The 24933-nt window shown below is 44.1% G+C and overlaps 1 protein-coding gene across 1 annotated transcript in view; it reads left to right on the top strand.

Moving 5' to 3' along the window:
- The first annotated feature begins 11363 nt into the window (after nucleotides 1-11363).
- Nucleotides 11364-24933, top strand: part of Afg3l2 (AFG3 like matrix AAA peptidase subunit 2) — a 39953-nt gene continuing 26383 nt past the window's right edge. The window contains exons 1-6 of the mRNA XM_038329263.1: nucleotides 11364-11634; nucleotides 15277-15373; nucleotides 15722-15799; nucleotides 18165-18268; nucleotides 18376-18528; nucleotides 24609-24683. Coding sequence (XP_038185191.1) covers nucleotides 11521-11634; nucleotides 15277-15373; nucleotides 15722-15799; nucleotides 18165-18268; nucleotides 18376-18528; nucleotides 24609-24683 — 621 coding nt within the window. The 5' untranslated portion in view covers nucleotides 11364-11520. The remainder of the gene's footprint in view (nucleotides 11635-15276; nucleotides 15374-15721; nucleotides 15800-18164; nucleotides 18269-18375; nucleotides 18529-24608; nucleotides 24684-24933) is intronic.

The following is a 24933-nucleotide window of genomic DNA, read 5'->3' as shown; positions in this document are numbered from 1 at the left end:
AAAGAATACATTTTTTAATGAGCAGCCTGAGCCATTAAAATGCTGGCTAAAGTTTGAAAAGTGGGGCTGAACCTCTTTGAACTGTCCAAGGACAGGATCTGTATCCATTTGCTGTGAACACATGACCTGACCCAGTCTCTGGCAAACAGGAGGTTCTTGCCAAGTGCTTGTTCAGTGACTCAAGGATCATTCCTAGACAGTGATAAGACAAAGAGTACCCTGGCCCTGGGTGGCAGGCACACCACCCAGGATAGCTCCTAGCCGGCAACCAGTCTAGTGCCTCTAGCCCTGTTCTTCAACTACTGACCACCTGGGGGAACCTACAGGGTGTCCAGCAGTGGTCCTACTTTTTCGCCATTTGAGATAGATTCATGCTGTGTAATGCAGGTAGTCTCACACTCCTGATCCTCCTGCCTCAGCTTCCCAGTGCTGGAATTATAGGTCTATATTAGCACAGCCAATAGGGGTGTGTGTGTGTGTGTGTGTGTGTGTGTGTGTGTGTGTGTGCGTGTGTGTGGTGTCTGTCTGTCTGTATGTGTGTGGCATCTGTCTGTCTGTGTGTGTGTGTTAGAAGATTAAACCCAGGGTATCAAGTATGTGTCCCTCATCCTTTAAACATTTATTTTTGGTCCAGGCATGGTGGCACAAGGCTTTAATTCTCTTTCTTAGCATGGTTTCAATGAAACCTAGGCTAACATCAAACTCAGTATATAGCGGAGGCTGGTCTTGAACTCCTGATCTTCCTGCTTCCACCTCCCAAGTGCTGGGTTTATAGGCTTGAGCCACCACAACTCAAATATTTTTTTTCCTTCCTTCCTTCTTTTTTTTTTTTTTTTTTTTTTCGAGACAGGGTTTCTCTGTGGCTTTGGAGCCTGTCCTGGAACTAGCTCTTGTAGACCAGGCTGGCCTCGAACTCACAGAGATCCGCCTGCCTCTGCCTCCCGAGTGCTGGGATTAAAGGCGTGCGCCACCACCGCCCGGCTTCCTTCCTTCTTTTTTTAAATAAAAGACTCTGCTGCTAAAAATAATATTTGAGAGATGCCATACCTGAGTAGGTGTCTTGTTTTGTTTTAACTTTGGGAGAAAAAACAATCTCCTAGCAGGGGATCTCAAAAAACTTTTGGAGCTTCTCCTTGTGCACTTCCCATGGATATTTGTTTCGCTCATTGCCCCAGAATTGCAGGAAGAAGCAGGCACCGATGGTTACCAATTTACTAACACAACCACAGTAAAGACTGTTTATAGAGACTCGCTGGCCTGTTGTGTTATCAGAGCAAACGGCAGGGACACTAACTCGGTCTGCTGAGCTCTTCCTGACAGAATACACTGGGAGTGGCTAAGGATATAGCTCAGTGGTATAACTGCCTAGACCCTGGTGCTCTGGGTTCAAATGCCAACACTGAAAAATTATTGGAGGGGCTAGAGAAAATGCACAGTGATTAAGAGCACTGGCTGCTCCTTAGAGACCTGGGTTCGGTTCCCAGCACCTCCATGGTGGCTAACAACTGTCTGTAACTCCAGCCCCAGGGCATCCGATGTCCTCTTCTGGTCTCCACAGGCACTGCATGCATATGGCATACATACATACATTTAGGCAAAATACTCATAAGATAAACAAATCTAAAAGAAACTACTAGTATCCAAATCTGTCTTGAACCTTATCTAGCCAAGATGCAATCATGTAATCTTTTGGTTCCTGTAGTGCTCTCTTCCCAAGCCCCACTCAGAATCTCTGAGTCTTGCCAACACAAACCTTAAGTTTTTCCTCCTAATTTCTGCTGTGCATGTTAATTCTATACAGTCGAGCCTACGTCGAGGGGGCTGTCATCAAGGAGTGGGATGTTCCTAAGAAGTCTTTCAAGAAGGCACAATTGGGTTGGTTTTGCTTTGCCAAAGATTGAACTCAGGGTCTTGCCCGTGTCAGGAAAACATACTAGCACTGAGCTACAATTCAACCCTAAATCTAGGGACTTTATGACATCATCCGTTTACTTTAGTGTACGACTGAGGAAACGTGTCAAGAAAAATGCTGAGTCATAGGGCTGGAGAGATGGCTCAGAGGTTGAGACTGTTGGCTGTCTTCCAGAGAACCAGTACAATTCCCAGCAATCACATGGTGGCTCACAATCTACAATGGAGTTTGGTGCCCTCTTCTGGCTTGTAGGCATACAGGCAGGCAGAACATTATATACATAAAAATAATTAAAGAAACTACTGACTCACGGTGAGGAAAGGGCTGATGAAGGAATTTTAAATGCCCAGCCGCCACCATTCAGGCAGCTTGCATTGCTAGCCCTCAGGTTAGTGTTGTAATCCATTATTCTTCGTTATCATCTAGAGCCAGAAGTTCTCAACCTATTCGAGACCCCTTTGGAGGGGATCGAATGACCCTTTCACAGGGTCGCCTTAGACCATTGGAAAACATATATTTACATTATGATTCATAATAGTAGCGAAATTACGGTTATGAAGTAACTCGAAATAATTTTCTGGCTGGGGGTCACCACAGCATGAGGAACTGGATTAAAGGATTGTGGTGTTAGGTGGAGAACCATTGATCCAGATGCTCTTAAGTGGACATTTTTAGAGTCTCTCAGCTGAGACACAGTAACTGGGGCAGGTCTTGCACACAGCTTTGTCTTATGGAAAAATCTTAGACTCTCAGCAGATAAACTATGGCTAAAGTAAAATCACTGAATGATAATTTCAAAAGAAGCCCAGACCAGTCTTTTAAAGTTTTAAATTTCTTGTTTGTTGTTGGTTTTTGAGAGAGGGTTTCTCCGTGTAACCCTGGTTGTCCTGGAACTTGCTCTGTAGACCAGGCTGACCTCTGGCTCAGAGATCTGCCTATCCGTTTTTCTCAAATGCTGGAATTAAAGACTTCTGCCACCAAGTTCAGCATTATTTTGAGGTCTTTTCGAAAAAGAGAGAAGAGCCGGGCAGTGGTGGCACATGCCTTTAATCCCAGCACTTGGGAGGTAAAGGCAGACGGATCTCTGTGAGTTCAAGGCCAGCCTGGTCTACAAGAGCTAGTGCCAGGACAGGCTCCAAAGCTACACAGAGAAACTCTGTCTTGAAAATCCAAAGGAAAAAAGAAAAAAAAGAAAGAAAAAAGAAAGAGAAGCTGCCAGTCTTGGAGAGTTTTGTAGCGCTCTCCTGCCATCTAGTGGACAAATACATGCAGCATGACTCACTTGGGCAATCCCAAATTCCTGCTCAGAACCCATTATCATAATGACTAGCTGAAGACTAGAATTCCAGCTACCTGAAAGACTGAGGCAATAGGATCACAAGTTCAGGACCTGCTTGAGCTAACACAGTAAATTCAAGGATACTCTGAGAAACTTATTGAGACTGTCTCAAAATTTAAAAACAATAAAATGTTAAAAACAGAAGAAAGGAAAAGAAATTAAACAGAAAGTAGAAAGTAAAAAAGAAGAAAAAAGCTGGGTATTTAACTCAGAGCTTCTCTAACTATGGAGGCTCTGGGTACAATCACCAGAACCAAAAGTAAACAGGTCTACACCCTGTAGAGTGTGCTAGCCCAGTCCTGGAATCCCACCACTCGGGAGGCAGAGGCCAGCCTGTTGTAAGGCAGTCTGTATATATACTGTGAAACCCTGTCTTGCTGTGGATGTTCAGTATCTTACACACACATGATGTAAATGTTTATTTTATCATTTGAACTGGAACTTACTGAGATGTTATTTCAATGCTCCTCGGGGTCTGGCAAGATGCATCGCGAGTGGATAGATATCTTGCTGCACCAGCATGAGGTCCCTGCTCATCAATTTCAATAAATTCCTCAATCTTTTCAAATCTTTTTACTACTGCCTTTTTAAAAGTCGGAATCTCCTGTCCAGTGTTCTGTTTTACTGTCCTCACCGAGAATTCCAACTTGCTCAGTAAAGATAATTTCTCATCCTTGGACATATCATAACTTTTCAACAGATTCTGACAGTTAGATTCAACAGCACAAATTCTTTCAGATAATTTTGTCAAATTGATAGTATCCCTCTCCATAGTATTGGACCATTTTTAATGAGATAATATGAAAACAAAGCTAATTCCTAGAATCAAGTAAAGGGAAAGAAAATATCATAAGTCTTACATAATACCTTCCATAATATAAGCAAAATAATTATTGAACTCCTGGATGTTACCAGTCATTTTTTGTGGTTTTTCAGATCTTACCTGTTGTAAGGCAATTACAATGAATTGGAGTAGGTGTAATAATCGTTATTGGCCAGTAGGTGTCCCAGTTGCAGCCACATGGCAGAGAGACGCTAGCAGCAGTGAACAGCATGTGTTGCTTACTTGGGTACTGAAAATATGCTTTGTTTAACAAATTAAGAGCAGTTATTAAGGAGATCAAATGATTCCGGGAGTTGAGGTCCAGGATAAAGAGAAAACCCAAAGCTTTCCATCAGTGCAAGTTGCAGATTGTGTGCACTGCAGAGATCGCAGGCAGCAATGTGTGGGCTGGTGTGTGATGCACAGAGAGGCAGTGTGTGGGTTGTGAGCCGGGGAGCACTGAGCAGCAGCCTGCTGCATCTGAGGGCCAACTAGAGCCATGGGTGGGAGAGTTACTGCCCACTGCTCCGTGCAGCTGGCAGACAGATCCCAAAAAGTGTGGACTGGTCCCCATGATTGGGCACCAGATGATGGCAGAAGTTACAAAATAATCCCACACTAGTTCATTTATTTATATAATATATAGTTATTTATTTAGGGGAGACTCACAGGTCACTGTCCTAGATCACAGTCCTCTGCATGAACAGGGAACAGGAACAGAGTCTAGCAAGATAGCGAGCACACGCTTTACAGCTACATTTATAGTGTAAGAGACCATGCCCAAGTGGGCTGGTATCTTAAAGGCTATTGGCTGAAGGAGCAGAAGGCACTCCCACAGCAGGCACTGGTTCAATCCCCAGCACTCAAAGAAAAAAAATCAAAGAGGATACTCAATGTCATTAACATACAAAACTACACATAAAGCAAAAACTCTGTGTGTATAAAGTAGAACTTCATGAAGAAATAAAGTGTATATGTTTGCAAATACACATGGAACACAGAGTCACACATGGAAAAGATGTCCATGAGAATGGAAGAAGAATGAGAAATAGAGGTTTTTACTTTGCTTCTTTATGAGCTAGTGTCTCACTCCAGCTCGGACTGGCCCTGACCTTATTATAGAGGTCATTTGCAGTGACCCTCAGCTTCCCAGATGCTGTGAGTATGGACATGAGCCACCATGCCCAGCTCTGTTTAGTTTTTGAGGTAAGATCTCACTATGTAGCTCAGGCTGTCCTTGAACTTGCCATTCTCCTGTCTCAGCCTCTCCACTTCTGGGACTACAGATGTGCACAGCCATGCCCAGTTCTAGATAGGCCTTTAGACTGCCTGTCCCTGATGGAGAGTGACACAGAGCACCGTTCCATGCGCCAGCTTAGGCCACCTGTGTTTCTTCCCTTTAGGCATTGATGACTAAGGGCTTTTGCCAAAAAGGAAAGAAAGAAAGAAAGAAAGAAAGAAAGAAAGAAAGAAAGAAAGAAAGAAAGGAAGGAAGAGGAAGAAGAAAGTGTGCCTCTGGCCCCATGTGGAGTGTGTGTGTGTGTGTGTCTGTGTGTGGACAACTTTGGGTAACGATTGCCTCCTTCCACCTTTATATGGGTTGTTGGGATTACATGAGGTCATCAGGCTTGCATGGCAAGCATTTTTACAGGCTGACACATCTTACTTCCTTGTCCTTGTTTGTTCTGGAGACCACATTTCACTCAGTAGGCCAGACTGGCCTCAAACTTGCAATCCTCCATACCCTAGTGCAGCAGGCTTTCTCATTTGAGTCGCCAACCAGCTCTCAAATCATGACACAGAGACTTATTTTTAGTTTTGAATGCCAGGCCTAGCTTAGGCTTCTTTCTGACTACCTCTTTTAGCTCAGATTAACTTGTTTCTCTTTATCCACTGTTTGCCTCAGGGCTTATTACCTTTCTTTCTTTCTTTCTTTCTTTCTTTCTTTCTTTCTTTCTTCCTTCCTTCCTCCCTTCCTCCCTCCCTCCCTCTCTCTCTCTCTCTCTCTCTCTCTCTCTCTCTCTCTCTCTCTCTCTCTCTCTCTGTATCTTACATTTCACTTCTTTTCTGTGGGGAAAACAGAGTTATGGAGCTAGGACCAAGGGAGCTGGGAACAAGCAGCTATCTTTTAAGACTGGTACCTCAAAGCTATTGGTGGAAGAAATTTCCACAGCATTTTTCCCTTTTCCTTAAATAGGAAGGTTCTAAACCTAATACAAAACTATATTACAATAAGAACAATTATCAAGTATTTTCAATGAGAAAAAAGGATAATAACATACAGTAAAATGAAATTATAACCAACAAGAACAACATCAATCAAGAGACACATACTAAATATCCCAGCTATAGGTAACTGGCAAATAACAGAGATTATTCTGAAAGTTGTCCTATCCTGAAGCATCTAAGTCTTGTACCTAATATGCCTTAGCTAAGATAAGAGAGGATAGTAGCTGTGACTATCTGGTTTTCAACCCCATCAAAGACCTGAGAAGGAAAATAATATTACCTGAGTAATCAGGAAGTGCAAGCAATCGACTTCCAAAACGTGCAAGAAATGACAGAAACATCTGACTGCCTGGACAGTCTCTCTGCAATGTTGGGGCAACCAACTTTGGCTATAGGCCTAGAATATCTGACAGACCATTTTCAGAAGTAGAAAATGTTGAAAGACTGTTCTACCCTGTCTTGGCAAGGTTTAACAGTTCTTGTCCTCAAATCCTGCTTATCCAGATTGGACAGTGTGCTTATTGTCAGCTGTAAGGCAAGGGCAGGTCTTTGCCCAATAGGCCAGTTTTGTCCAGAAGAAAGCAAGCTCCACATGGAGTGTCTTCAGTGTTCATCAATCAGCACTGCCAGGAGCAGTCATATCTCATGTCAACAGATTTCTAAATTTTTAACACATTTAAATGCCATATTCTGTAGGTGTTTGGAGCGTTTGAGGATTACCTACCTATGCGGAGTACATCTCTGTGCATCTAGAGAACCTAACTAACATAATTATATGTATGACAAACATGGGTGACTATTCACCTGTAGTTCTTAAAAACCTATATAGCTTAAAGACTGAAGCTTTTCATTATAAACAATCTTCAAACATGTCTATAGATGTAATTAAGGAAGTCCATGAGAGCTCAGAACAAAAGATAACAACGGATTATTTGGGGAACACTCACAATAAAAAAGCTGCGACTGTCCTTTGCTCTGTTGGTGCTATTATTTCGTTATCAAATAATTTTTCTCAGTTAAAATCCTCAGAAAATTGTCGCAAGTGTAATAATCTTGATTGACCAGAAGGTGGAGCCGATGTTCGGGTCGCTGCTGAGATTTTAATAATAACATTTGGCCAGCAGATGTCGCAGTTGTGGCGCTAAGGCAGGACCTGAATAACTTGTGAGACCTAGCAGAGTTCAAATGAATTACATCTAACAACTTTGCTTAGATTTGGTTAGAATCTGATTACCGGGGGTGGGGAGCGAAAGTTGCGGGCGGGCAGAGTCACCGGGGAGCCCACAAGCAGGTACACGCTGCTCGATCGCCGGTGGGAAGTGCCTGCCCCACAGAGCCACCAGAGGAAGGAGGGATTGATTGATTGCACACAAGCAACAAGGAGCGGGAAATTTAAAACCCCGGGTTAAAACGCACTGGCGCTGGGGCGTGCCTGGAGGAGCCGCCAGTACTGGGACACCTGTAGGTGGCTCCCCGGCTGGAGGCACCGGGCTGTTCAACCGGACGACTGCGGAACTGGGGTGAGGGTGCTTAGCGAAGGCTCAGAACTCGCCGAATGCACAGCAGTGTCCGGCCACCGGTACATCAAACAAAAACGACAGGCAGCCCCGGCTTGAACGCTGTTAAAAACCAGGGGAGAACTCTGGCATACAGGGCCAGTGGTTGGCTGAGCTGTTTGAAAAAGCCCAGGCGAATGTGCGGCAGGCCTGTGGCTTTTTCACGGCTGGATCCGCAGCTCAGTACAGCGAGTGCACGAGCTCCTGGCGAGTCTGAGCAAGGAGTCTCTCGGTGGTACTCACTCGAAAGTGGGTTTTAAACATAGAGCAAAGAAAACCAGCCCACAAATCACAATCCCAGAGAACCTAGACAGCAATGAGGACCCTAAGAGAGACATACATGGATCTAATCTACATGGGAAGTAGAAAAAGACAAGAACACTGATATTTACATGTGATAATTGTCTTTCTGGGTCTGGGTCATCAGTGTTTTTGGTCTTGGCCATTCTTACGGGTGTAAGATGGAATCTCAGAGTTGTTTTGATTTGCGTTTCTCTGATGACTTAGGATGCTGAGCATTTTTTTAAAAGTGTCTTTCAGCCATTTTAGATTTCTCTGTTGAGAGTTCTCTGCTTAGGTCCGTACTCCATTTTTTTTTTAAACTGGATTATTTGTTCTTTTGATGACCAATTTCTTGAATTCTTTGTATATTTTGGAGATTAAATCTCTGTCTGATGTGGGGTTAGTGAAGATCTTTTCCCATTCTGTAGGCTGTCGTTTTGTCTTGTTGACCGTGTCCTTTGCTTTACAGAAGCTTTTCAGTTTCAGGAGGTCCTATTTATTAATTGTTTCTCTGTGTTTGTGCTCCTGAATATCCGTGTTTTCTGGTGGTCTTAGGAGATTCCTGTGAAAGGGTCATTCATTCCCAAAAGGGCCATGACCCACAGGTTGAGAGCCACTGTTTAAGCCAACACGTGGATGTTGGGAAGCCAGGTTTCTTGTAAGAGCGACAAGTGATCTTCACCAGGGGGTGATCTCTAGCCCCCCTGTATTCTTTTTACACAGTGCAATACCATTAACCCAACAGATGGAGCCACCTCCATTTAGGGAGGATCCTCCTTACTCCTTTAGACCAATCTAGAAACTTCCTCACAGGTGCGCCAGAGGTTTGTCTCTGAGGTGATTGTGGATCCCGTCCAGCTGTCAATCAACACAAAGCATCAGAGGCACATGCTCAGGGAGGGAATTGCTGATGCTGTAGTGTCTTACAGTGATTGCTTAGCTTAGCCTTTCCACAACAGCGATACCCTGCACATCCCCGCCGATGGAGGTGCCGGCTTCTCCACATCTTACCAATACTTAGCACCTTTGAGAAAAAAATTGCCCATAGCTCTCATGGGAAATATGTCATGTCTTACTGAATTTTCAGGCTTTCACCTCCGACTCTGATGTTAACTGAGGGTTTCCCACAACTTCTTCTATTCAATTAAGGAATGTCCTAGTTTTTCTTTTGTTTGTGTTGTGTTTTGAGACAGGGTTTCTCTGTAGCATTGGAGCCTGTCCTGGAGCTCACTCTGTAGACCAGGCGGGCCTTGAACTCAAAGATCCACCAGCCTCTGCCTCCCGAGTGCTGGGATTAAAGGCATGCACCCCCACAGCCAGCGTTAGTCCTAGTTTTATGAATATTTTTTATCATGTAATGGTGCTAGATGTCTCCATCAATTGGGATGAATGTGATATTTTTAAAAAGATTTATTTATTTATTATGTATACAATATTCCTTCCATGTATGCTTGCATGCCAGAAAAGGGCACCAGATCTCATTATAGATGGCTGTGAGCCACCATGTGGTTTCTGGGAATTGAACTCAGGACCTATGGAAGAATAGTCAGTGCTCTTAACCTCTGAGCCATTTCTCCAGCCCTGAATGTGATATTTTTTCCATCAACTTATTAACCTGATTTTTTGATTTTGTTTTCACCAACTTTCCATGTCTCAGTAAATCTCATGGGGTCGTCATGTGTATTTCACATATGCAAGAGTACACCTAACTCTATATTTGGTTTTCTGAGATTTTGTGCAGTCTTTTCCTGCACATCTGTACGGTATACTATCTATGATTATTCTTTTTCTTCTGATGTCCATCTGGTTTTGGTACCTTCTGGCCAGGCATGGTAGTGCACACCTTTCGTCCCAGCACTCAGGAAGCAGAGACAGATTTCTGTGAGTTCACGTCTAACCTGGTCTACAAAGGGAGTTCCAGGACAGCCAGGACTACACAAAGAAACCCTGTTTCAAACCACCCCCCAAAAAAGGTAAGAGAGAGAAAGGGAGAAAGAAAGAAAAAAGAAAGAAAGAAAGAAAGAGAGAGAAAGAATTCAGGCCTTCACACATGCCGGTCATGCTGAAGTTTTCTATAAATATTAATTAGGTTTAGTTTAATCACGGTGATATTAGGTTAGACACAGGATGAATAACGCTTAGGGTTATTAAAGGACTAAACATAGCCAAGACAGTTTGGCTCTGGCTTTGCAACATTCCAGCTCTTCGCGATCAGGTAGTTTTGACCCATCAGTCAGCACTGTAGAATCTTTAACGCCACTTCAGTTCACAGTAGTGTGTGAGGACAGCCAGAGCCACATAGTAGACCCTGTCCCAAAAAACAAGACAAAAATAAGTCAATATCTGTGTTTTGGCCTTTATAGAACCTCCCACGTGCCTGTCAGTGAGCAATAACTTAAGTACGTACTTGACAAGCCAGAGGATGAATTCTAAATTGTCAAACAAGACCAGTGGTCTCCAGTTCTGAATGAAAAGAAATGTCCTTTTTCATATGGCCTTTGCTAAGCCTCCTGTCAACCACTCCTTAAGGTCTGCACACCAATCTTGCACTCCTTATTTGGCCCTCCCACTTTCTTCGGTCCCTCCCTCAGCCCCGCCTCACTTGCATCGTTCCTCTTTCGGCCACGCCTCCAGTAGCTCCTTCCGCCCGGCTCCTTCGACCGCCCCACCCCTCACCAGCCCCACTCTTTTTTTTTTTTTTTTTTTTTTGGTTTTTCGAGACAGGGTTTCTCTGCAGCTTTTTTAGAGCCTGGCCTGGAACTAGCTCTTGTAGACCAGGCTGGCCTCGAACTCACAGAGATCCGCCTGCCTCTGCCTCCCGAGTGCTGGGATTAAAGGCGTGCGCCACCACCGCCCGGCCAGCCCCACTCTTTGGACCCAACCTCGGCAGTCCCCTTCGGGCCTCGCCTCTAGTCCCGCCCCCACAGTAACCTTAGACCCCGCTCCTTTTTCTGTGGACCCCGCCTCCAAAACCCACATTTGCCTCCGCCTCTCTCCAGTCCTCCTTCAACTCCGCCATAGCCCCGCCCAGCTCCCTAATCAGCCACGCCCCAATCCGGCCCTACTCCTCCTTTTGCCCCGCCCACCGCCGCACTCTGCTTCTCTTTTGGTCCCGCCTCCAGTCGGGCTCCGGCGCTTTGCGCGCCCCGCCCCTCCCAACCCGAGGGCGTGGTCGGCCTCCTAGAGGTCACGTCGACGTCCTCACGCAGGGGCGGGGTTTGACGTACGCGTGTGGAGCGTGGGTTCGCGTACCGCCGCGGGTCCCGTGCGCCGCTGGCGCGCAGTTCCCGGAGAACCGACAAGCTGCGGAAGCCGAGGGTCGCCGCACGCCCGCCTTGGCCCCGTGCCTGCGCGCGCCGAGGAGCGGGCCGAGCCCGCCATGGCTCACCGCTGCCTGCTGCTGTGGGGCAGGGGCGGCTGCCGTCGCGGCCTCCCTCCGCTGCTCGTGCCCAGTGGCTGCCTGGGTCCGGGGCGGCGGCCCTTCCTCCGCACGGTGAGTCCCGCGTCGCCGCTGCTCGCTTCGGCCGGCTTCCGGCGCGGGCGCTGGGTGTCAAGGTCACCGGCCCGGGACGCGAGACGACCTGAGCCTCCTGGTCCCCGCGGGCCGTGTGGGCCGCGCAGCTGTGAGTGACGCCGGGGGCCCGGGAAGGTCACGCCTCGGCTCGGCTGCTTGCTGCCGTGGTTTCGCTGACTTTCGCGGCCCCGGAAAAGGACGGACGAGTGGGTTGCTCCGGGGTGCTGGAGGGGAGAGAGTGGAACCTCCCTTTCGCATCTGTTGAATAGGGCCGTTGCTGGCATCCTGAATACTCACCTGCAAATATGGCTGGTGTCCGAACCGTAGTTCGGAGTGGTCCTATGTATTTCTCTGCTTAACAGCCCCTATCGTGAGGCCTCGCTGCTGGTCTAGGGTCACACACCATCTGGTTCCTTTTATTGAAGTGATGTTGTGTTGGCAGGACCATGACACAGCTTCTTGCCATCTGCCAGCCCAGCACAGGTTTTACCCAGAGGTACATAGCATGGTGGTTGAGGAGTGCAATTGGACGCTGGAACCTGGTTTGACCACCAGGTTGCCCTTGAGAACCTTACCCCCTTCACTTACAAGCTATAGGTAATAAGTAGTACATCAGACTTTCATCATCCGCAGGGCGTTGATGCCAGGACCCTTACCAAAATCAGAAGATACAAGCACTTTATGTGCTTTGGTTTGGTGATACTTGAGACTAGGTCTCACTGTAGCCCAGGCTAGCCTCCTGAATCTCCCACCTGGTCCTCCTAGTCAGGCTGACTCTTCCCTTATACGTTAATCTAGATTAATACCTAATAGATATGGTTTGTAAATAGGTTTTATACCCTAGTGTTCAAGGAGTAATGACCAAAACCCAACACAAATCAACCTACCAAACACCCCCTCCTGCTCACTCTCAGAACACTACAGAACACAAATTGGCCTCAAGCATTCTTCATTGCTGAGGTTGGTGTTGAACTCCTGAACCTCCTGTCTCCCAAGTCTCAAGTGCAGGGGTTACAACTATGTACCTACACCCCAACTTATGTAATTTTTTTTCTTTTCCGAGTGTTTTTCATCAGTGTTTGGTGGGATACAAGAATGGAAGCCATGGCTAGGAATACCTGCGTTTGTTGCTTTGAAACTCCCTTGTCATCTTGTGTATTTGAGTCCTTATCTTTTCTACTGTGTACTTCTGTGTTGTATGCTATCTGTGCAGTGTTCGTCTATTCTCCCGTCCTACCTTACTCATCTGACCCCTCCTTTTATCATTAGTGAACTTTGGACTCAGGGATCCGCCTTGTGAGGTTGAAATTCATGAAAAAGGCCTTCATGGGACTGTTGTCCCTGTGAGTCACCAGTGGATGCTGAGACATAAGGAAGTTGTTGCTTCAGACAGCTACAGCTAATTGTTGTGGGTGTGGCATATACCCCTGGTACTGAGTGTACATATAAATGACACCTGAACATTTCTTTGCTATATAGGAGATATATATATATATATATATATATATATATATATATATATATCTCCTATGTAGCCCAGGATGACCTTGAACATGTTATCCTCCTGCCTGTTTCCTCAGTATTGGAATTACAGGTGTGGTGGCCCATACCTGGTTTGTTACGTGGTGCTGGGCTATCAAACCCAGGACTGCACTACACCATCTGCTACATCCTCTGCCTCCAGAAGGCATTGGATTTTTTTTTTAAGATTTGTTTATTTTGTTTTCTGTGTATGATGTATGAGTGCTTTGCATGCCTGAATGTATGTGTTCCCCATGCATCCCTGGTGCACTAGAAGGTCAGAAAAGAGCATTGGCTCCCCTAATATGGAGTTGCATACTGTTATGAGCCACCATGTTATTGCTGGGAACTGAACCTGAGTCCTGTGCAAGAATAATAAATGTTGGGGCTGGAGAGATGGCTCAGAGGTTAAGAGCATTGCCTTATCTTCCAAAGGTCCTGAGTTCAATTCCCAGCAACCACATGGTGGCTCATAACCATCCGTAACGGGGTCTGGTGCCCTCTTCTGGCTTGCAAGCATACACACAGACAGAATATTGTATACATAATTAACAAATATTTTTTTTTTTAAAAAAAGAATAACAAATGTTTTTAACCACTGAGCTCTAGCCTCTCAACCGCCAGAGGGCATTTTGAGATGATAGATATCTGTAGAGTGTAACTGTGTGCCTAGTACATACCAAGCTATCATGTATTGTGCTCCCTTTGCTTCTGCATATGTGTGCAGGTGTGCATGCCATGACACTCACGTGGGAGTTAGAGAGGACACCATGTGAGTTCTGGGGATTGAACTTAGGTCATCAGTCTTGGTGGCAAGTGTCTTCACCTACTAAAATGTCTCATGGGCTCTCTACATTAAACATGTTGAGAATTTGCCAAACTGTTCCAGAGTAGCTTGGCCATCACCTCTTAGCAGCAGTGTGCAAGGGCTTCTGTCTCCTTTCTTCAACACCTGTCTTTCTGGTGGAACCCACACACCCAAGTGGGTGTGAGGTGTCCTACCTGAGAAGATGCTGTTTTAGTTTTCTCATCAGACCATAAAGGAGATTGGACTGCAGTGACTAATACAATAGCTAATACAGATGAACTAGTGCACTAACACAGAGAAACCTCACTTCCAGCACCCTCAACCCCTGCAAGCAACTGTTCAGAATTTTGTGGTGCCAGGGTTCAGACCCAGGGCCTACGCATGCTAAGCATGTGTTTTCCTGTTGAGCCATACGCTAGCTTTTTAGTAACATGTTTTTTTTTTTTTTTTTTTTTTTGAGACAGGGTTTCCCTGTAATTTCTAGAGCCTGTCCTGGAACTAGCTCTTGTAGACCAGGCTGGCCTTGAACTCACAGAGATCCGCCTGCCTCTGCCTCCCGAGTGCTGGGATTAAAGGCGTGCGCCACCACCGCCCGGCCTAGTAACATGTTTTGAAACAGAAATCTACCCATAGTAGATTTTTCTATGGGCGTGACTCGTCAGGATGACAGCCCATCCTTAGCAGTTGCCTAGTGTAAGATTGACATTTAGCTCTGTTTTCCATCTTCCTCTCGGAGAGGCAGCTTTGCTTCTCCCTCTCTCCCCACTTCTCTCCTTTTCTCTCTCTCTCTCTCTCTCTCTCTCTCTCTCTCTCTCTCTCTCCCTCCCTCCCTCCCTCCCTCTCCCTCTCTCCTTTAATAAAGCTTTATGCCTAAAAAAAAAAAAAAAAAAGATTGACATTTAGCCCTGACTCTTTGATGTTACGAGAGAGAGAGATAAGTTAGCATTGTTTATAGCAGCACCAACTTGTAACTTCAGATAAGTACCTGAAATGAATCAGCATGAAACAGTAGGTTTTGGGTCAGAGTTTGTCTTTTGGGTGCTTCGAATCAGGTAAACATTGCCCAAGAGAATGGGTCTTGGGTATTTATAATTGTGTCTGACTTTGAAGCACCCATGTTTTTTGAGTAGTGTTTATCTCCTGGTTCTGTTGATAGACTAGAGTAGCCTTGTGCCATCAAGCCCTAGTCTTCCCAAGGGGAGATTCATAGCTCTCGTGGGTGTTAGGAATCAAGTCCTTCCCTCTGTTTTGTAGAGCAGTCCTCATGTTCTTACTTTGATCTCGTGTTGCAGCTTTATCAATATGCTACAGTGCAGACAACAACCAGAAACTCTCTTCTGAGGGATGTAATTGCTGCTTATCAAAGATTCTGTTCCCGACCTCCTAAAGGTAAGTGCTTCAGTCTGACTCAGTGCCCTGTGTTCTTGTTGAAGGGACATGCCCTGGAAGGGGCTTCCTGTGTGTGTTGGCTTCAGGATAACTAGCTGTTGTCCTCTGTGTCTACACCCTGACTTCAGCTTCTGGCTAATGGTAGTGGGGAAATATGTCACCTACAAGGGAATGTCTTGCAGGTGATGAAATTGACACCTCTGGGTTGTGAATTATATTATTTAGAGTGTGATATATTGCTATACAAGAAATGTTATGATTTCTAATGTTTTATCAGCAGCTTTATAAACCGTATGTGTAAAACCTGATGAATTTTAGTGTGAAAATGTTTTTTATCTTTCCTAACAGGATTTGAAAAATACTTTCCTAATGGAAAAAATGGGAAAAAGGCTACTGAACCTAAGGAAGCTGCTGGAGAAAAAAAAGGTAGTTTTAAAAAAGTTTAGTTTTATTATTTTCCAATGATATTTCTACCAGAGAAAAGAGTCACCAGATGTTGACTGTGTCAGAAGTACTAACTGTAGATACACACACACTTAAAGTTCAGTGGACCCTGCTTTATTCCTTGATTCCCTTTTTATATCTCCCTGCCATTTTACACATTAAAGTAGTTCAAAGTCATCTTGGAGAGATGACCGTACTAAATCTATTTGTAGGTATCCCTAAGACATAATTAAACTGTTGAGAAAAATCTTAGAAACCTGACACGTGCAGTTTATTTGATGTTTACTATGGGGTAGCACAGACTGTTCTATTTTTTTAAAAAAAAATATTTATTTATTTGTTTGTTTGTTTATTTATTTATTTATTTATTTATTATGTATACAATATTCTGTCTGTGTGTATGCCTGCAAGCCAGAAGAGGGCACCAGACCTCATTACAAATAGTTGTGAGCCACCATGTGGTTGCCGGGAATTGAACTCAGGACCTTTGGAAGAGCAGGCAATGCTGTTAACTGCTGAGCCATCTCTCCAGCGCTGACTGTTCTATTTTTTAAAGATTTATTTTAAATTGTGTGCGTGCACATGCATGTGTGTACGTATGTATGTGATGTGCAGGTTACAGATGGTTGTGAGCTGCCTGATGGGGATTAACGTGCATCCTCTGGAAGACCAGGAAGTACTCTTTAACCATTGAGCCATGTCTCTGGTTCCATAATGCAGTGTTCCTAGATTTTTAAATTAAAAATTTAAATTAAAAAAAATTTAAAACCGGGCGGTGGTGGCGCACACCTTTAATCCCAGCACTCGGGAGGCAGAGGCAGGCGGATCTCTGTGAGTTCGAGGCCAGCCTGGTCTACAAGAGCTAGTTCCAGGCCAGGCTCTAAAAAAAAAGCTGCAGAGAAACCCTGTCTCAAAAAAAAAAAAAAAAAAAAATTAAATCCTGAACCTTAAGAGAGTCCTGTCTACTGATTTTTTTTTTTTCCCAGATGGGTTTCTGGAATTCACTCTGCAGACCAGGCTGGTCTTGAGTTTACAGAGATCTGCCTATTCTGCCTCCTGAGTATTGAGATTAAAGACATGTGTCACCCCTTCCCAGCCTACAGAGAGTTTTTTTAAAGACAGGTGGGCAGATCTTACAGCACCAAGTCTTCTGCTTTCATTTCATAAGTATTGTGCCGTTTAACACAATGTCAATGTTTGGCACCTATTGGCATCCAGCTGGCATCCCTTTTAGGGAAAATGTAAGTCAGACCTTTGGCCTTTTATTATTGGTGGTTCTGGACATTGAACCCAGGTCCTCACCTATGCTGAGCAGATCTGCTGTTGAGTGACATCTCCAGGCCAGCCCTTGTTTTTAAAGCTCGCCCAGACTCCAGGCTCTGGGAGGCAGTATTGGTTACATGGGGAGCACAGAGGACAAACCAGAGGCATAGCGCAGCAGTTGGCAGGCACATCAGTGGCAAGGGATCTGCAATATGAATACAACCCTTTGGGTGTTACCTCGTCTCAGAGTACTTAGGAATATTGTCACCCAACTTGATTGTGCCAACTCGGTCATAGTGCTGTGTGTGTCGTGTTGGGTGGCCTGAGCTAGTTAGTGTATGTCACATCTGCCTCCGTGCAGGTAATAGCTTAGTGAGTGTGTCGTGAAGCCACTGAGGGTGACAGGAACTGCTCCACAGAGAGGTTGTGTCAAGGTAGTTGGTGACATTAGAATGGTACTCGTAGGTCATTGGGCAGAAAGTGAAGTGACAGAAGACAGGGAGATGACAACGACTGCACTGATTCATTTGGGCTGCCTTGACAAAGGGTCAGATCTTTTGGGAGGAGGCCTTACATAACAAACTGGTCACCTTAAGTTCTGAGGCTACCACACCTGGTTTATGTGGTGCTGGGGCCTGAACCCCTTTTTGTACATGTTAGACCAGCACTGCCAACTACGTTACACCCCAGCCCTGCACACACTTTTTAACTTTGATGAGGTCTCAAGAATTTGCTTGCTTGGGTTTAAATCTGCCCCTTTTGTTCATATGTTCACATGGCAACATATTACCCAACAAGTTTCTTAAACTCAGGGTTTCCTACTAAAATGGATGTAATAGTAGCAATCTTCTGGGGTTATTGGGTTACTCTGTATATTTTCTGAGGTCATTGTAGGAGGTGCTTTGGAGCCTCTTAACTGTTGCCTCTTTGTAGGAATGTTTTCCTCATAGTGTTTTGTGCAGTAACTGACGAATTGGCCAGTCAGTCACTTCCTTAGGTCCTCAGTCTGGTGTGGAGCTGTGCACGCCTTACTGACATGTGGTGGGTGTTGCATGCTGGACATGCTGCTCTTTGTTTATGACAGACTCACAACCAGCGGCTCCCAAGTCTTCTGGAGGTGCAGGTGGTGGGGGAGGGAAGCGCCGTGGCAAGAAAGAAGATTCTCACTGGTGGTCCAGGTTCCAGAAGGTTTGATTTCACACTGTTGGCTTTGAGGTTGGGTTGGTGGCCCCAAGGAAAGTCCACATAGCACAGATCATATTTACTTACAGAAACTGTGTCCCTCTCTTGTCTAGGGTGACTTTCCATGGGATGACAAGGATTTCAGGTTGTACTTTCTCTGGACTGCTTTCTTTTGGGGTGGAGTCATGATTTACTTCCTGTTCAAGAGTTCTGGGAGAGAAATCACATGGAAGGACTTTGTCAACAACTACCTTTCTAAAGGAGTGGTAAGTAATGTGTAGGGGTCACAGTTCTCAAGAATGCAGTTGTGTTAGACCACAGAGTGGTCAGTACTTACATAGCTAGCCATACTTGTCCATCATAAAATAACTTTGCATACTGATACTTTTCTTGAAAGCTTTAATAAATTTATGTTTATTTATTTGTTTGTTGACAGAGGTTTCTGTCCCGTCCAGTTGTGCAGCCATTCAGTTCCAAAGAAACACACAGAGGTCTATATTAGTTATAAACTGATTGGCCTATTAGTTCAGGCTTCTTATGGACTCTAACATCCTACAATAACCCATAATTCTTGTCCATGTTAGCCATGTGGTTTGGTACCTTTTTATCAGTGAGGTATTCTCATCTTGCGTCTTCTGTGTCTGGGTGACAACTGCAGACTGACTCTTTCCTCTTCCCAGAATTCTCCTGTTCTCATCGCCCCACCTCTATTTCCTGCCTGGCTATTGGCTAATCAGCATTTCATTAAAAGACCATTGTCTCATAGCATTTCCCCCCCACTTTTTTCTCAAAACAAGAACTCTGAATCTAATCTTCTTTGTTTAGCTTTTTTTTTCCAGACCATTATCCATAACAACTTGTGAACAACACTCTAAGCAAAGAGAAATATCCATAATCCATTTTTTGGGAATGTAGGCAGGTGTAGTTTTTTAGGCTACTTCTTGCTGATTGGGGTCGATGATAATCTTATGGGGATCTAAAGAAAATTTAGAATTATGATCAAGTCCTTACTGGAGTATCCTGTGAGGCTTGATCATGTCAGCTAGCAGTCTTGAAACTGTCCTGGATATAGAACTCAGATATCTGGGCCATCTACTCCCTTCGGCGATTTCTCAGGGTGTCTTCAAAATTAAACCTGATTTTTCTTAATGCAGAATGAATCCACAGTCCCTCATATCCTGTGGAAACGCCAAACCTCGTCTCCAAAGTAATATATCTTTTGACTTAAATTTTGAAGTCACAGCATTTTCAAAATATATGTTTGATTAATCCAGCAGCATTTATACTCAAATGTCTTTTAGCAGCTGTTGCTCCTTCCTCAGCCATTAAACAATTCAAAGACAACACAATAACATACAATATACAGATTCTCTGTATTTTCCATCTTTATGTGGCTTTATTTTAAACTCTATTTCTTTTTATTTTAATTTTTAATTTTTAGTTTTTTGAGCTTAGGTTTCTCTGTGTATCTTTGGCTGTCCTGGCACTCACTCTGTAGACCAGGCTGGTCTTGAACTCACAGAGATCCGCTTGCCTCTGACTCCCCCAAGTGTTGGGATTAAAGGTCTGTGCCACTACATCTTGAACTCAGAGAGATTGTACACCTTAGCCTCCTAAGTGTTGAGATTAAAGGTGTGTGCTACTACATCCAACTACTCTTTTTTATTTTAAGGACTTTATCCTTTTTCTTTTCTCTCTCAAGCCTACATATATTTTTAAACACACTGTAAACCATTTAGAGGTTTTCTTCATCTGAATCTATCTTTACTGTATCTCTCTTTCTGGCCATGTGAGTCTTTAATTTGCTAAGCCATATGACTAGGATTAGAGCTGTGGCTTTGACGGCTGGATCCATCCAACTCCTTAGATTTCTGAGCCTCATGATGGAGGTACTGGCCAGAGCCATGTTTATTGCCACAACTCTATGACGTTTCAAGGTCCCTGCCACCACCAAGAAGCATGTTGTCAGCTATTCATAAACACCATTTAAGTGTTTGCTGGCAGGTCTTCTTAAAACAGCTACAAGGTTTTTGCAGCTAAAACTGAGTCAAGAAGACACACTTGCCTCTAGTAAACAGAGCCCCCTTGAGAAAATGCTGCTACCAAGAAGCCTTTCTTAGCTTTTGTGTTTAGAATTACTTCCCAAGCTCTCTCAAGTTTTGTGTGGATACAGTTGTCCATGTTGATGCCATTTTGTTGTAGGAGGTTTCTGTCCCACCAGGTCCCTCAGTGATTTAATTAATACAGTCTATGTAGTTATTTCAAGTCTGGGCAGCCGGGAATGAACAAGTGGTCTCTTACAACATTTGTTTGTTTGTTTGGTTTTGGTTTTTGGTTTTTCTGAGATAGGATTTCTCTGGTATAGCTCTGACTGTCCTGGAACTCACTCTGTAAACCAGGTTGTCCTTGAACTAATAGAAATCCACCTGCCTCTGCTTCTCAGGTGCTGAATCAAAGGTGTGTGCTGCTGCTTATTAGTTTTGTTTTAGACTTAAACTGTGTGTTCCTGTGTGTGTGTGTGCGTGCGTGTGTGTGTGTGTGTGTGTGTATGTGTGTGTGCATGCATACAGATCAGAGGACAACTTGTAGGAATTAGTTCTTTCCTTCTACTCTGTAGATTCCAGGGATCAAACTCAGGTTGCTGGCTTAGAAGAAAGCGCCTTTACTTACTGAGCCATCTCACTACTCCCTTGGTTTGGCAGGTAGGAGGTGTTAACAACATTTCCTTATGTAGCCTTGGCTAAATTAGAACTTGCTATGTAGGCTAAGCTGGTCTCAAATTTATAGTAAGCCTCCATCCTTTACCTCTGCCTCCCAAGTGCTGAAATTAAGGGTATATCCTGTATGAAGTGACAACATGACCCTCCATGGTTGAGGAGAAGATTTTTATTGTAGATATGAGGGAGACAACAGCCAGAGGTATCTAGATGAGTTTGGAGTGGGGAGAGAGTATAGTAGATTGAACATGGCCAGCAGACTGGAAATGGTCATGAAAAGAGAGATGGGACAGAGCAAGAGAGGAAGACAAGGTGCGGAGAAAGGAGAGGGGACCATGAGAGGAAGAAAGCATGGCCTAAATAACAGGGTTATATGGGAATGAGAGGCTGGGGGAAGCCCAGAAACTGGAGAGGGGGGGGTTAGAGGGGTTATTGAATAAGTCATGGCTAACTCAAACAGAGACTGGTACTGAGGAAGCCTTGAGGCCAGCATGCGCTTTGATATGCTAATATTACAGGTAGCCATTTGTCCCTTCTTCCAGGGATGAGGTAATAGCTTCTTTGGTACAGGGAAATGGGTGGGCGCCAGAATTTGGGGGAGTGGTTTCCTTTGAATCTGACATGTACCACCCTGCCCAGTGGTGCTGCTGGCTGCTGTGTGGTGACTTTGTACTCTGCTCTGTTGCTGAATTCATATATGTGGTCCAGCTTTTGGGGTGGTTTCCAGGGTTTTCTAGATTGTGTCCTCATTTAGGATGTAGGCACGTGAAGTGTATCCTTTTGAATACTTTAGTGGTAAGGATAAAAAACGCTTTCTGCAAACCCAGATTTGAATTCTCCACTTCTTTCTCCCTATGTCTTTTTCATCTTCTGTTACCTGCCTGTTATATGAGTCAGAATGTGGCCTGCCTAAAGGTCCTCTTGTGAAGTCTGTGTATGTCTCCAACAAAGGGTTTTGCTCTTCTATTAAAGAGCACAGGAAGTACTACATGGGGAGGAATGAGGGGCACTTTACAGAAGTTTTGTTTATCAAGGGATGAGGTCATTACAAATGACCCTAGCTATCCCAGATAACAAATGAACAAATGCTTCCAAGCAATATCTGTATGTTGCCTCCAACATTACTGGTGGATATTTGTTAGATAACGTTGTTTCCAATCTACTTAGGATTTTCAACATTTATTACCAAAACCCACATACACCTTTTGCATTACTCTGGGTCATGGAGGAGTATATATCTTAAGGTCACATTTATTCATTAGTTGAGGTTGTAAAAGCTGATTAGATGGGAAATCCAAGGCAATTAAGATTGTTCTCTTAATGAAGATTAAACAAACTGAATATATAGTAGGATAGTAGTCTTAAGTGACCTCAGCGTTTAAGAGCATTGCCCGCTCTTCCAAAGGTCCTGAGTTCAATTCCCAGCATCCACATGGTGGCTCACAACCATCTGTAATGAGGTCTGGTGCCCTCTTCTGGCCTACAGGCATACATGCAGACAGAATATTATGTACATAATAAATAAATAAATATTTAAAAAAGAAAAAAAGAAATGAACATGTCTTAGAGGATTCATGCTGTTCCTGTCCTCAGATATGGTATTCCAAGAGTCTTATTAGAAGTGGGGAGGAAAGAATGCCAGTAAGAATCAGATACAGGGCTGACAAGATGGCTCAGTGGCTAAAACACTGAAACTTGATGACCTGACTTTAATCCAAGGAACCCACATAAGGTGGAAGGAGAGGCTGGTTATGACCTCTGTTCTCTGTGTGCTTACTGTGGCATGTGAATGCCTCACCCATACCTCCCCTCTCTTTATCTGTCACATACAAAAGTAATAGTAATAGTAACAAGAAATCAAATCAGATATAGGTAGCAGGTTAAAGAAAGCAAGTATATACTATATGATATTCAGGGAATAGAAAAAGAATCTTTTTTTTATTATTTATTTATTTATTTATTTATTTATTATGTATACAATATATGCCTGCAAGCCAGAAGAGGGCACCAGACCTTATTACAGATGGTTGTGAGCCACCATGTGGTTGCTGGGAATTGAACTCAGGACCTTTGGAATAGCAAGCAATGTTCTTAACCGCTGAGCCATCTCTCCAGCCCTAGAAAAAGAATCTTAAAACACCAAGTGTTAGAGATGAAAGCAGTCAGAATCATTGACTAAGAAGAGTGTAAATTGGAGAGCCCTTGTGGGGAGCAGTTTAGCATATCTAGTACAGTTGAAGGGCTGTATGCTCTGCAGCTCATCCTTAGTGTAACTGTCTATAGATTGTGTATCCTGGAAGAGATCTTCCAGAAGTTATCTACGGGGTGTTCATTGCAGCATTTGGTAAGGCTTGAAAGGTATGACTTGAAACAGCCTAACTATTAGTGAGCATGAAGGTAATTTGGGAGTGTGCTTATCAAATGTAAGACTCCACAGAATTAAAATGCCAATGTATGTAAAGCTTGCACATGTAATTATAGTGATATTTTATTCCTGTTTTAATAAATAAAGCTTGTCTGAACATCAGAGGGCAAAACTAATCCACACGAGAGGTCAGGTAGTGGTAGCACACACCTTTAATCCCAGGATTGGGAGACAGAGGCAGACAGATCACTGTGAGTTCAAGGCCACCCTGGGATACACAAGATAGATCCAGGTGGTGGTGGTGGTTCACACCTTTAATCCCAGTGTTTGGGAGTCACACACCTCTAATTCCATCACTAGGAAATAAAGAGAGGAACGACTTGGCTGGGTGGAGAGAGGAATATAAAGGGGGAGAGACAGGAGCCACCCAGTGAAGTGTGGAGTCTGAGGATTCCTAAAGAAGGCATCTCACACTTTTGGTCTGAAGATTTGATAGAAGTAGAAGGTCTCTCTAGTGGTTTGCTGCTTTGTTTTTCTGAACTTCAGGTTGAAGGTTCTTATTATTCGTGCTACATGTAATGGTGGGAGGAAAAGAAAGGTCAGTAAAAACAGCCATTTAAAGAGCTTGAAAGCACCTGGCGTGATGGTGCACACCTTTAATCCCAGCACTCAAGAGGCAAAGGCAGGTGGACCTCTGTGAGTTTGAGGCCAACCTGATCTACAGAGCAAATTCCAGGCAGCCAGGACTGTTAAACAGAGAAACCCTGTCTTGAAAAACAATCAAAACAAAAAAAGTTGTATGTTTTTTGAAAAATACTTATCCTTATATGTATTTATGAGTGTCTGCATTTACATGTGCACTGTGTGTGTACCTGGTGCCCACAGAAGTCAGAAGAGGTGTCACGTGCCCTGTGACTGGAGTTCTAGGTGATCACCATCTACTGTGTGGATTCTAGGGATGGAATCCAGATCCTGTGCAAAAGCTACAAGTGTTCTTCATCACTGAGCCCTGTCTCCATCTACTCCTCATCCCCTGTGCCTTGTTTTGATACAGGGTCTCAAACCTGTAGTAGTCTTGGCTGACCTGGAACTTATTATATGGAGTCGTCTGACTCTTCCTCCTAAGTGCTGGGATTAAAAGCATACATCACTATGCCCAACGTGACATATGCCTTTTTATTATCATTTAAAAGTGAGAATAAAATAACATCTTGAGTATTTTCTGTAAACTTATGTTTATATATTTGCCTTTTTAACGTTTCAGGTGGATAGACTAGAAGTTGTCAACAAGCGATTTGTTCGTGTGACCTTCACACCAGGAAAAACTCCTGTTGATGGGGTAAGTAATTTTATAAATTGATGTGAATTAGGAAGTGAATCTTTTTCAGGTTTAGAACTGACAAGAAACCATGCCTTGCATTACATAGATATGAACAGTGGGAGAGTGGGATCCGGTGTGCACAGGAGTGACCCTCAGTGACATCAGCTGATATGTGCACATGCTGATGCGTGGAGTACTTCAGTGTTGTGTTGGTTTTGGTAATCATTTTAGATTCACACCTAGGACACAGTTCTCAGCATTCCAAAAT

The sequence above is a fragment of the Arvicola amphibius genome, chromosome 5 (genome assembly GCF_903992535.2).
Source record: "Arvicola amphibius chromosome 5, mArvAmp1.2, whole genome shotgun sequence".
Classification (NCBI taxonomy): Eukaryota; Metazoa; Chordata; class Mammalia; order Rodentia; family Cricetidae; genus Arvicola; species Arvicola amphibius.
The sequence above is the reverse complement of the archived record's forward strand: the minus strand, read 5'-3'. Positions and strand labels throughout refer to the sequence as shown.